This window comes from Ranitomeya imitator, chromosome 4 (genome assembly GCF_032444005.1).
Source record: "Ranitomeya imitator isolate aRanImi1 chromosome 4, aRanImi1.pri, whole genome shotgun sequence".
In the NCBI taxonomy this organism is placed as follows: domain Eukaryota; kingdom Metazoa; phylum Chordata; class Amphibia; order Anura; family Dendrobatidae; genus Ranitomeya; species Ranitomeya imitator.
In genome coordinates, this window is record NC_091285.1 from 363,475,979 (window position 1) to 363,489,185 (window position 13,207).

The following is a 13,207-nucleotide window of genomic DNA, read 5'->3' on the forward strand; positions in this document are numbered from 1 at the left end:
AACCTACTGATATCTCAATTAATTTTACTTTTATTGGTAGCTATTTTTATTTTTGAAATTTACTGGTAGCTGCTGCATTGTCCATCCTAGGCTTAAGGTACCTTCACACTAAACGACGCTGCAGCGATACCGACAACGATCCGGATCGCTGCAGCGTTGCTGTTTGGTCGCTGGAGAGCTGTCACACAGACAGCTCTCCAGCGACCAACGATGCCGGTAACCAGGGTAAACATCGGGTTACTAAGCGCAGGGCCGCGCTTAGTAACCCGATGTTTACCCTGGTTACCATCCTAAAAGTAAAAAAAACAAATGCTTCATACTTACCTTCCGCTGTCTGTCCTCGGCGCTCTGCTTCTCTGTACTGGCTGTGAGCACAGCGGCCGAAAGCAGAGCGGTGACGTCACCGCTGTGCTTTCCGGCCCTGTGCTCACAGTGAGTGCAGGAAAGCAGAGCGCCGGGGACAGACAGCGGTAGGTAAGTATGAAGTGTTTGTTTTTTTTACTTTTAGGATGGTAACCAGATCGCTGCAGCGTCGCGGTTTGGTCGCTGGAGAGCTGTCACACAGACAGCTCTCCAGCGACCAACGATGCCGGTAACCAGGGTAAACATCGGGTTACTAAGCGCGGCCCTGCGCTTAGTAACCCGATGTTTACCCTGGTTACCAGCGAAGACATCGCTGAATCGGTGTCACACACGCCGATTCAGCGATGTCAGCGGGAGAGCCAGCGACCAAATAAAGTTCTGGCCTTCTAGCCCCGACCAACGACATCACAGTAGGATTCTGATCGCTGCTGCGTGTCAAACTGAACGATATCGCTAGCGAGGACGCTGCAACGTCACGGATCGCTAGCGATATCGTTTAGTGTGAAGGTACCTTTATACTCGAGTCAATAAGTTTTCCCAGTTTTTTGTGGCAAAAATAGGGGTCTCGGCTTATACTTGGGTCGGCTTATACTTAAGTATATACGGTACTTGTCCAGAAAAAAACCCATAAGTCGTCATATGTTCTTAGTCTGACAGAGAAATAAACCTATTGCGTATCTGTGGAAAAGCGAACTGAACTGCCAGATAAAAAGTGTTTGCATTGTGCAAAAGTATTTAAAAAAAAATTGCCCCCAAAAAACACACAACAAAATTTGATATTTGGTCTCCCTCTAATCCAACTGATCTTCAGAATTAAAGTTACGGTAACTAGTAATTTATACTGCTTGATGAAAGCTGTGAAAACAACCACATCAGTCCCCCCACCCTCACCAGAAATATGTATAAAATTATACAGCATATGCATCCTAAATGGTAGTATTATAAATAAATAAAACTACTACTCAGACTACTAAAGCACTCCTCCTGTTCTCCGACTGGCCAGCCCTGCTTCACTTGAGGAGCACAAGTTAATCAGAGAGCAGGGGGTGTCAAAGATGACCAATGCAATATGCGCATCATTAGTCTGAATAGCGCCACTGCCAGGATGGAGGAGAGAAGGGGAGTGCAGGAATTTGCAGCACAATGAATGAAAAGGAGGTCACCATGTAAATTTACTTAGCATTACATTCATATTAATTTTTAGATCAGACTAGCGTTGAATTTTAAAACTGTTTGAAATAGTGTTGTGTAGGTAAAATCAATAAGTCTATCAGTTCCTTAGCGTTTCCAGTGGATGTTTCATCACCATATTCTTAATTGATATTTTATCTTATAATCGGGCTTTGACATGGCTACTTTCATCATTATGAAGCTACATCTTTTTATAGCTATGTTTTATACACACACATTACTGTCCATTGCTTTTTCATAGAATTGCTTTAACTTTAACCATAAACAAATCACAAAATCACATCAGTATCTGTACCTAAGGAGGCTTATAATCTGATTATCACTTTATGGCCAATTTCAAGAGTCATATCTAGATTCTTGGAGTTTGGGAGGCAACAAAGGTAGCCAGAGGAGACCCGATCGAGGGGGAACATATAAACTCCATGCAGATGGATCCCAGAACAGCAATGAAGTACCATATGTAAACCACTAATACTTCATATTCCTACACTATTATGCTAAAAATCTAGAATAATATAATAATCACCTGTTGCTATACAATATAAATTCTACTGAATCAGTTATAGTTAAAACAAATCTAATTATCCAGATACTAAGTTCAAATTACTGACCCACGGCCAAACAATTAGGTTTTACAATATGTAATAAAGAATCAGTTATAGCTCAGGTTCATAACATTATGATATACACTTGTACGTACTTCTTAGCATTCTCAAGTATATTCCGTCGATAAATATCGTTTCTCTTCTCCATTGTATCCTGGTAATTTAAAAATGTAAAAAATATTTTAAGCGATTATCGCTCTTACAAATTACTTGTACGATTAAAACGGAATAAACAAGTTAAGATAAGTTCACGTTCTAATTTACAAGTGAAATATGCTTCAAAACGGTTTATTCTCTCATCTCCGGAGGAAGGAATTAACTTTCTGAAAAGAACAGGATTGACATCTTCTGTAGTTTCCTCCGATACCTCCTCTCTGTGTACATCAAATAGACATCCTACTTGACAAGATCTTCATTCCACTTGTTATCTTACTTCACAAGAACCGGACATTGCCCTCCAACCAGTCTTAGGGTCACCTTATGGTGTTCCCGGACTTGACAGGTTTATATACTGATTTTTATTTCAGAAGTCGATACTAAGCAACATCTATTTTGGTGTTATGCAATTATTTACATGTACTGTTTAAGTTTACGGACTTATTTTCAGATGCTGATATTGAGCTACATTTAATTTGGTGAATAAAACTTGGCACTCAATTTGAGAAGAAAAGCTTCTTAGTTTATTGATGCATCCAGACAAACAAAAGTGCTAAACGTTTTCGGTCCACACCGGACCTTCGTCAGAGCGTTTCTTTGACATTGACTGGATGAGGAAGCCAGAAAGCCTGGATGAGCGTTAGCAAGAACAGAAAATCCAAGAGCTGCAGTATGCTGGAGGATCACAATGGAGAGTGCCGCGTCATGAAAAGGCACAGAGCCTGAGGGGAGTAGCGGCGCTGGATCCTAAGCGCTCAGTGGAGCAGGGCAGAGAGGAGCAACGTTGCTCCTCTCTGCCCTGCTCCACTGAGCGCTTAGGATCCAGCGCCGCTACTCCCCTCAGGCTCTGTGCCTTTTCATGACGCGGCACTCTCCATTGTGATCCTCCAGCATACTGCAGCTCTTGGATTTTCTGTTCTTGCTAACGCTCATCCAGGCTTTCTGGCTTCCTCATCCAGTCAATGTCAAAGAAACGCTCTGACGAAGGTCCGGTGTGGACCGAAAACGTTTAGCACTTTTGTTTGTCTGGATGCATCAATAAACTAAGAAGCTTTTCTTCTCAAATTGAGTGCCAAGTTTTATTCATCTGTTATCTACGGGGTGGACACCCTACTTGAGCACCGCCAATCCTCATATTTACTGAGTGCCGTGTTCTCTAATCGTACATTTAATTTGGTGTCATACACAATTGTATACGTGTACCATTTGAGTTTCTTTTTCAGGCGACAGTTGTTTTGTGTAAACTTATGGAAATGTCTATATGTATGTATACATGTCTTTCTTTCTCCTTCCCTTTTCCCCATAATATTTGGGGGTCTTTCCTTTTCTTCCCTCCACCCTTTTTTTTCCCTTACCCTTTACCCTTCCCCTTCAAAATTGATAAAACCAATAAAGATTATTGGAAAAGATAAGTTCACGTGTTGTCATTTCCAATTTTCTGTTTTGTCATAAAAGCTAATAAAATGGAGTGCTGGATCCATCACATGATAGACACCAATGAGACATTGACGTTGGGATCTATCATGCTGGGTGTTATTCTCAAGGAATAACAGCACTACATGCAGAGCTATTTTTTCAACTATGCTGGAATCTGCAGTGAAGACTGTGCACAGAAATGTAAACTTATACAGCACAATACACATGGATTTCATGAAATTGAGCTAGAGTGGGAGCCACATGGGAAATAAAGAGAGTTTAATTTGCTCCTTATTGGAGAACCAAATGTAAACTAAAAAATTCAAAGTAATAAACTATTTTCTTGAAGTGTGCGACACATATCCAATAGAAACTACTCTTTAGATTGAATGCAAGGTGTCACACCCGCAGGCAATGCATGTGGTTCATGGACCCACTGGGTCACAGAGCCGGGCTTGCCTAGGAAAGGGCGTAGCTAAGCGGCTACCTGGTGGTCACTGGAGCTCCAGATGGTGGAATCAGGCTTGAGCTGTAGGTAGCCGCCTGGTACCACCTCTAGGCAGTGCCTGGTACTGCGGCTGCTGACCCCCAGGGTCAGGTTCACCGACACAGACTGGTACTTAGGCTCTGTTCAGACTACTCATAGGCCAGGACAGATACTGTTACGAACTACAGGGACAGGCCGAACAAGTACCAGAGGTTTTGTGTCTATCACTGGCCACACAAAGACCAGGAGAGCAGGTTCAGGTGCTGGCCACGTATGGACCAGGGGAGCATGTTCAGGCTCTGGACGCACAAGGACCGGTGGTTCAGGTTCAGGACCCGGCCGCACAAAAACTGGGATTTTTTTTCAGAACCCGGCTGCAGAAGGACTGGTGGTTCAGATTCAGAACCCTGCCTCATCGGGGGTTCAGGACCCGGGGGCTCAGGTTTAGGACCCGGCTGTACAAGGACAGGGCGCTCAAGTTCAGGACCCGGCAGCACAAGGACCAGGGGATCAGGATCAGGACCTGGCCGCACAAGGACCAGGGACTCATGTTCAGGACCCGGAAGCACAATGACAGAGGGTTCAGGTTCAGGACCAGGCCGCACAAGGACCAGAGGCTCAGGTTCAGGACTCGGCCGCACAAGGACCAGAGGCTCAGGTTCAGGACTCGGCCGCACAAGGACCAGAGGCTCAGGTTCAGGACCCGGCCGCACAAGGACCAGAGGCTCAGATTCAGGACCCGGCAGCACAAGGACTGAGGGTTCAGGACCTGGCCGCACAAGGAACTGGGGTTCAGGTTTAGGACCCGGCCACACAAGGACCAGGAATTCAGGTTTCGGGCACTAGCCAAACAAGGACCAGAGGATCTAACAATTCACTAGTTTCACACGAACTAATGAATACTTGTTGATTAGGCACCTCCCTACTGGGGAGAGTGCCTTTTATACAGGATGCCTCCCAGCTATTAGCTGGTGGCATCTTAGAAGGTGCGTATGTTGCCCCTTTAAGAACAGGGGAATGCATTCTGCCGAGAACACCGTGCATGGACAGAGGCAGGAAGCTTCGCCGCGGTGAGTATGTCGGTGTCCCTGCATGGAGAGGAAAGGTTAGCATAAGTGCTGCACAAGATCTCTAATCAGAATTTACACTACTGTATTTTATTGAATGTTAAGCCTTATGGAACGCTAGAATACGTAATTAAAAAAAAAAAATAGTTAGCAACAAATATCTTTTCTATTTTTTTTTTTTTGGTATTTTAGTTATTGATTTTACATTTTTTCTTGCTTTCCAAGTACATGATTACTTCTTTTTTCATATACCTGCCTATCTGCAGAGGTTAGAATCCTAGACATGACATCTGTGCTCACTGGAATGTCTCCTTTTGTGCCCTGGATTGTGGAGATGAGAACGCCAGTGTCACAGTGAAAAAGGAAACATATCAACAAGACTAACAATGTGATGCCACTGTATGTGACAGGTCAGGTGCATGTGCATCATTAAATGTATCATCAAGATGATTAATTCCGATCCATATAAATGGAGGGCACAGCTTACCACTTCAGAGATCAGTCTGCACCAATCCTTCCTCTGCATGTGGTTACTGTACAGAAAACGTTGCTGGGCCTGTTTCATGTATTCCAGTTCAGAATGAAATTTTTCCCAAAAACCTTTAAATGTTCCAATCTGTGAGAAAAAAAATAGATAAAATATAAGGCTGCAAGATTAGCTAAAAAATCTAGTGCTGCTGAGGACAAAATTACTTTAGATAAAATATAAGGCTGCAAGATTAGCTAAAAAATCTAGTGCTGCTGAGGACAAAATTACTTCTGTATGTAGTGATCTTTCTTCATATTTTTCACACTTACATTTATGTTCTCAGCTGCTTATTGCCAGAAAGTTTAATGGTTAATTTATCAGTTACATCATTTTTAAGACTGAAAATCAAATAATGATAAATGAGCTCTCTCTCCAATCTATATTTATTTTCCATTTTTATTTTATTTACGGTACTTTTTTTTTTTTTAAACACAATTTTTGGGGCAGCCACCTTTTTGCTAAACTTTGTTGGCAGCAATTCTAGATATACTTTATGGCAGGCACAATAGCAAGCAAAACCATGGAGCGCATTCTGACTTCTATAGGAGAGTTTTTGGGTATGGTCCTTGATGAAGACCTAGGTGGGGATTTCATCACCTATGGTGATTGTGTTGGATAGTAGAAGTGAGGGGTGAAGATTCAAGTCTGGAGGTAAGAATAATAAGCAGAATTGTGACTAAATGTATAAATGCGGACTTTTTTTTTATTTCTTATATAATACAAGCCCTTATTTTATGCTTTCTTATTTCCTTCGTGCTCCACTCTTGGTTCGGGCTAACAGAAACTGAACCAAAACCTACATGTGTAGCTAGCTCATGCTACAAAATGGGCCATCAAAACATGAAGATCATGGGATGGTCTACACATCTTCCCGGCAGACATCAGAATCATCTTACATGTAATATATTAAGTAACAAAAACGACCACAAAGACACTGGCCTTACCTTCAGAATTGGCATATCCGTTATGTCGGTTGTACAAGACACACCGTCCATATCCTTAAAATGAACACAAAATTGTTAGTAGTGTAAGCAAAAATACAGACATATGGTGAGTGCCTAAGGAGAGGTTACCATTAATCTATCAGATTATTGAATAATGGGAAAAACAAAGCATGGACAAAGGTTTTTACTGTTTGCAAGAACAATAATAGCCGCGGATAGGCGATGCAGTAAATGTTCTGCACTACGGCATATGTCTAAAGTAATTTACTTGAACTGTGATTAGTTTTATTGATAATCTTACCTGACTCCAAAAAGGAACTGAAGTGTAAGGCAACAGTTTATCAAGGGATATCGTTTCCAAGCTCATGTGCCTATGTAAGGAAGCTAAAGTGCAGAATAAATGACATTTAGAGCATTCTAACATATAATACACATATGTTTATTTAAAGAGAATATCTCCCTGGGTTTTTGTCACCTAATCTAAGAGCAGCAGAATGTAAAGTGAAGAAGGAAAAGGAAAAAGCCAGCTCACCTAATGAAACACATGTGCACAGAAGTCTGTCCTTGTCAGACGTAAATACAGAGCAAAAACAAGTGAACTTTCTTCCAGCTCCTTAGATAAAATTCAAAAATTTCTTTATTCGAAAAACATTAAAATTCCATTGAAAATTCCGGGACATAGAATATATCGGTATATATATATATATCTCGCCACCAATCATGGTCGAAAGATAAATCACATGATATACCGGTATGTTAATTATACCTAAAAGGGTCCTAATATAAAAGTTACAAAAAACAACAATATGATAAAAAAAACGCAATGACGTGAATCATATAACTAGTGTCAATAATATACATCGATTTTTATATCCCCATGAAAATATATTGAAACATATTACAGACAAAGAATCAGGAGGGAGGAGGAAGGAGGAAAAAACGCCCCATACAGATTAATAATGGAACATTACCTCATTGCGTTTGTTAAAACCATCAGGAAGTCTAGTACCAAAATAGTAGATGCAAAAGGCTTTTCGGGTAAGAAGCCGACGTTATATATCGCCTCCCCGAGGTAAAGGATGAACCATTTCGATACCATAGGCACGAAATATAGTAATATTCCTGGCATGACTATCAACAAAATGTCTAGCTACAAATGAAATGTTTCTATCAACACTACATACAGTTAGGTCCATATATATTTGGACAGAGACAACATTTTTCTAATTTTGGTTATAGACATTACCACAATGAATTTTAAACAAAACAATTCAGATGCAGTTGAAGTTCAGACTTTCAGCTTTCATTTGAGGGTATCCACATTAAAATTGGATGAAGGGTTTAGGAGTTTCAGCTCCTAAACATGTGCAACCCTGTTTTTAAAGGGACCAAAAGTAATTGGACAGATTCAATAATTTTAAATAAAATGTTCATTTTAGTACTTGGTTGAAAACCCTTTGTTGGCAATGACTGCCTTAAGTCTTGAACTCATGGACATCACCAGACGCTGTGTTTCCTCCTTTTTGATCCTCTGCCAGGCCTTCACTGCGGTGGTTTTCAGTTGCTGTTTGTTTGTGGGCCTTTCTGTCTGAAGTTTAGTCTTTAACAAGTGAAATGCATGCTGAATTGGGTTGAGATCAGGTGACTGACTTGGCCATTCAAGAATATTCCACTTCTTTGCTTTAATAAACTCCTGGGTTGCTTTGGCTTTATGTTTTGGATCATTGTCCATCTGTAGTATGAGACGACGACCAATCAGTTTGGCTGGATCTGAGCACACAGTATGTCTCTGAATACCTCAGAATTCATTCGGCTTCTTCTGTCCTGTGTCACATCATCAATAAACACTAGTGACCCAGTGCCACTGGCAGCCATGCATGCCCAAGCCATCACACTGCCTCAGCCATGTTTTACAGATGATGTAGTATGCTTTGGATCATGAGCTGTACCATGCCTTCACCATACTTTTCTATTTCCATCATTCTGGAAGAGGTTGATCTTGGTTTCATCTGTCCAAAGAATGTTCTTCCAGAACTGTGCTGGCTTTTTAGAGGTTTTATAGCAAAGTCCAGTCTAGCCTTTTTATTCTTGATGCTTATGAGTGGCTTGCACCGTGCAGTGAACCCTCTGTATTTACTTTCATGCAGTCTTCTCTTTATGGTAGATTTGGATATTGATACGCCTACTACCTGGAGAGTGTTATTCACTTGGTTGGCTGTTGTGAAGGGGTTTCTCTTCACCATGGAGATTATTCTGCGATCATCCACCACTGTTGTCTTCCGTGGGCTCCCAGGTCTTTTTGCATTGATGAGTTCACCAGTGCTTTCTTTCTTTCTCAGGATGTACCAAACTGTAGATTTTGCCACTTCTAATATTGTAGCAATTTCTCGGATGGGTTTTTTCTGTTTTCGCAGCTTAAGGTTGGCTTGTTTCACCTGCATGGAGAGCTCCTTTGACCGCATGTTTACTTCACAGCAAAACTTTCCAAATGCAAGCACCACACCTCAACTCCAGGCCTTTTATCTGCTTAATTGAGAATGACATAATGAAGGGATTGCCCACACCTGTCCATGAAATAACCTTGGAGTCAATTGTCCAATTACTTTTGGTCCCTTTAAAAACAGGGTGGCACATGTTAAGGAGCTGAAACTCCTAAACCCTTCATCCAATTTTAATGTGGATACCCTCAAATGAAAGCTGAAAGTCTGAACTTCAACTGCATCTGAATTGTTTTGCTTAAAATTCATTGTGGTAATGTCTATAACCAAAATTAGAAAAATGTTGTCTCTGTCCAAAAATGTATGGACTTAACTGAAATTCAGAAATATCGCACAAATGTTCATAAATTTGGCGTTTTAGCTTTCTAGTAGTGCAACATATGTAAGACTTGCAACATAAAGGTGCAATCAATTTTGTTTACCACATTGGTAGAATTACAATTGATAAAGTTTTTATATGAAATTCTCACGATCTTTGGCAAACCTTGTAATGTCATTTTGGGAATAAAGGTATCTATATGAGGAATCCAATGTTTTTATGTCGCAGATTGTCTGGTATGGTAGATACATTGACGATCCACTCATCATTTGGAGTAGCAGTATGTCTACCATACCGGATTTTCTGCGTTATATTAACGCTAATGAATTTAATCTGAAATTTACGTTTGTTACGGATTTGGGTTCAATTTCTTTCCTAGATCTGGATTTACAGGTTATTCCTGGTGAAATGATTTCTACAAAAACCTTTGTTAAACCATTTGCTGGAAATACGATTTTACATGCATCCAGCAGTCACCCCAAACACACCATTAGATCTATACCGGTGGGTGAATTTATCTGTACAAAACGTAACTGTAGTGATGCTGATAAATTAAAGGATGAATTTGCTTGTTGCGCACATAAATTAAAGAAACAAATTGGAGTTTAAATAGAGCATTAAATATTGTTTCACAAAGAGATCGTTCAGAATTGTTTAATCTACCAGTAATAGTAATAGTAGAAAAAGAAATGAGAATGTTTTTCAACAAAAACCTTTTTTGAGTTTCCAATATAGTCCCCATTTTGGGAAATTAAACGAACTATAATCAAATATCTACCTATTTTGGGAGAAGATCCTATTTTGAACAAAATTTTGCTGTCTGGATGCAATATATTAGATAGGAGGGTGCCTACCATTGGGAACATAATTTCTCAAAGCTTTTTCTCATCAGAAAGCAAAAGTAGGGCATGGCTTGCATGTACAGGTTTTTTAAATGTGGTAGGATGGGATGCACCACGTGTAGACACACTATTAATGTAAAAACATTCAATAATTACAACAATACCAAAAAATTTCATATAAAAAAACTATCAATTGTAATTCTACCAATGTGGTATACAAAATTGATTGCTCCTTATGTTGCAAGACTTACATAGGTTGCACTACTAGAAAGCTAAAAACACTGAATTTCTGAACATTTGCGCAATATTTCTGAATTATCTAGTGTTGATAGAAACATTTCATTTGTAGCTAGACATTTTGTTGATAGTCATGCTAGGAATATTACTACATTTCGTGCCTATGGCATCAAAATGGTCCATCCTTCACCTCGGGGAGGTGATATACAACGTCGGCTTCTTACCCGTGAAGCCTTTTGGATCTACTATCTTGGTACTAGACTTCCTGATGGTTTTAACAAACGCAATGAGGTAATGTTCCATTATTAATCTGTATGGGGCGTTTTTTTCCTTCTTCCTCCTCCCTCCTGATTCTTTGTCTGTAATATGTTTCAATTTTTTTTTCATGTGGATATAAAAATCAATGTATATTATTGACACTAGTTCTGTGATTCACGTCATTGTGTTTTTTTTTATCATATTGTTGTTTTTTGTAACTTTTATATTAAGACCTTTTAGGTATAATTAACACATATCATGTGATTTATCTTTCGACGATGATTGGTGGCGTGAGATATATATACCAATATGGGTGTTCGTAACATTAGAGCTTTGACAAATCACCCCAGTGATCGAAACGCGTCGCTCGTTTTGACTGTCCGATATTCTATGTCCCGGAATTTTCTATGGAATTTTAATGTTTTTCAAACAAAGAAATTTTTGAATTTTATCTAAGGAGCTGGAAGAAATTTCACTTGTTTTTGCTCAGCAGAATGTAAAGACAGAGACCCGGACTCCAGAGATGGGTCACTTACTTGGCTGCTTGCTGTAGTTTTGATAAAACCACAGTTTTAATCAGCGGGAGATAATCATTAGTAGACTAGTAAACCTACCGTTCTGTAATCTTTCATATTCATAAGCTCTGTATAACAACCCCCCTCCACACATACACACGCACACTGATTGGCAACTTTCTGCCTATACACAGTGTACACAGAAAGTGGAAAGTTATGTGGAAGCTCAGCATTCAGAGACTTCTTAGAGCTGCAGAAGATAAAACAGTGATTTTATCAAAACTGCAGCAAGCAGCCCTGTACAATACACATTACTGGAATCAGGGTTTCTGCACCTAAATCAAGCTGGTCTCAGATGTGGTAGCCGAAACCCGGAGACAGAATCACTTCAAGTGCAAGTCAACCGTTTTTGCAATTGGTAATATTACTACAAGATGTAAGGTAATTCAAGAGAATAAGTAACCACCAAAATAAATACCCAAACATTAAATACATACCAATGATAAATTCCTGTATTGGGTCAAATGAAAAACAGGTTGACCGGTTGTCACAGATCCATTCAATAAGCTGGAACACAGAAAAGATCACATGTATAGTGCTCCAGATAAGAAACGTTTCAAAACAAGTCATCTATCCGTAGAATAGGTCATGAATATTTTGTCAGTTCTCCACATTTATGTAACTGATCCCCTCAGGTGTTATTATTACCCGAGTCTCCTCTTGTGGCTGAGTATTCAGGTGTAACAGGAAGCAGTGTATCCCGGCCAAGCGCTCACAGTCCCATCTGCTTTCCGCCAGGAACTTCAGAAGTTGTGCTTGGTTTATAGACACTGAGAACAGAATTCCCGTACAGCATTCTATCACCTTAGTCTTCAGAACCGTCTGCAAGGGACAATCGCAGCACATACCACTAATTCTGGCTTCTGCAGCTAGAGAAGACAATTACAATGTATTATTTCACAAGATACTAACTTTAGAGCAAACTAGTTTTTCATAATTTCCGCTCACGTCTTGTTTTTGTACAGTGTCATCCTCTGATTATGCCTCTTGGTAATATATGAATGATGAAGGAAAAAGATGCGGCACTCACCAGTTCGAATTAATGTGAAAAAGTCCTTTATTCCATTACTTGGAATTATGACTAAAACATGATGTGCAGGTTACAGGAGGAGGCATGCAGGGAGAGGTAGAGTGGCCAATGGCTGTTTCGCGCCACAACGCCTCAATGGGTTCATTTATTGGATTTTGTCATAATCCCAGGGAATGGAAGTAAGGACTCTTCACATTAATTCGAACTGGTGAGCGCCACATCTTTTTTTCTTCAATCTTGCACATTTAAGTAATTATGCAAAGCACCAAACACAGTTCGATTAGCTGCTGCAGCTCAACATATGGGATGTCTATTTGGGAGTTGGAAGTTTCGCCCCCAGCAGTTCGCCCCCAGCATTTCGCCCCCAGCAGTTCGCCCCCAGCAGTTCGCCCCCATGTACACTTCGCCCCCGAACATTTCGCACCCAGCATTTCGCCCCCAGGATGTTTCGCCCCCGCACATTTCGCCCCCGCACATTTCGACCCCAGCAGTTCGCCCCCGGATGTTTCTCCCCCAGCAGTTCGCCCCCGCACATTTCGCCCCCAGCAGTTCGCCCCCGGATGTTTCGCCCCCAGCAGTTCGCCCCCGGATGTTTCGCCCCCGGATGTTTCGCCCCCAGCAGTTCGCCCCCGCACATTTCGCCCCCAGCAGTTCGCCCCCGGATGTTTTGCCCCCAGCAGTTCGCCCCCG

General features: G+C 40.8%; 1 protein-coding gene across 1 annotated transcript in view; it reads right to left on the minus strand.

Moving 5' to 3' along the window:
- Positions 1–13,207, minus strand: part of GSAP (gamma-secretase activating protein) — a 204,143-nt gene that overhangs the window by 38,346 nt on the left and 152,590 nt on the right. Inside the window, exons 16-21 of the mRNA XM_069765130.1 lie at positions 12,136–12,356; positions 11,925–11,994; positions 7,060–7,142; positions 6,759–6,812; positions 5,773–5,901; positions 2,255–2,313 (exon numbers count right to left, since the gene is read on the minus strand). Of these exons, the coding sequence (XP_069621231.1) occupies positions 2,255–2,313; positions 5,773–5,901; positions 6,759–6,812; positions 7,060–7,142; positions 11,925–11,994; positions 12,136–12,356 (616 nt within the window). The remainder of the gene's footprint in view (positions 1–2,254; positions 2,314–5,772; positions 5,902–6,758; positions 6,813–7,059; positions 7,143–11,924; positions 11,995–12,135; positions 12,357–13,207) is intronic.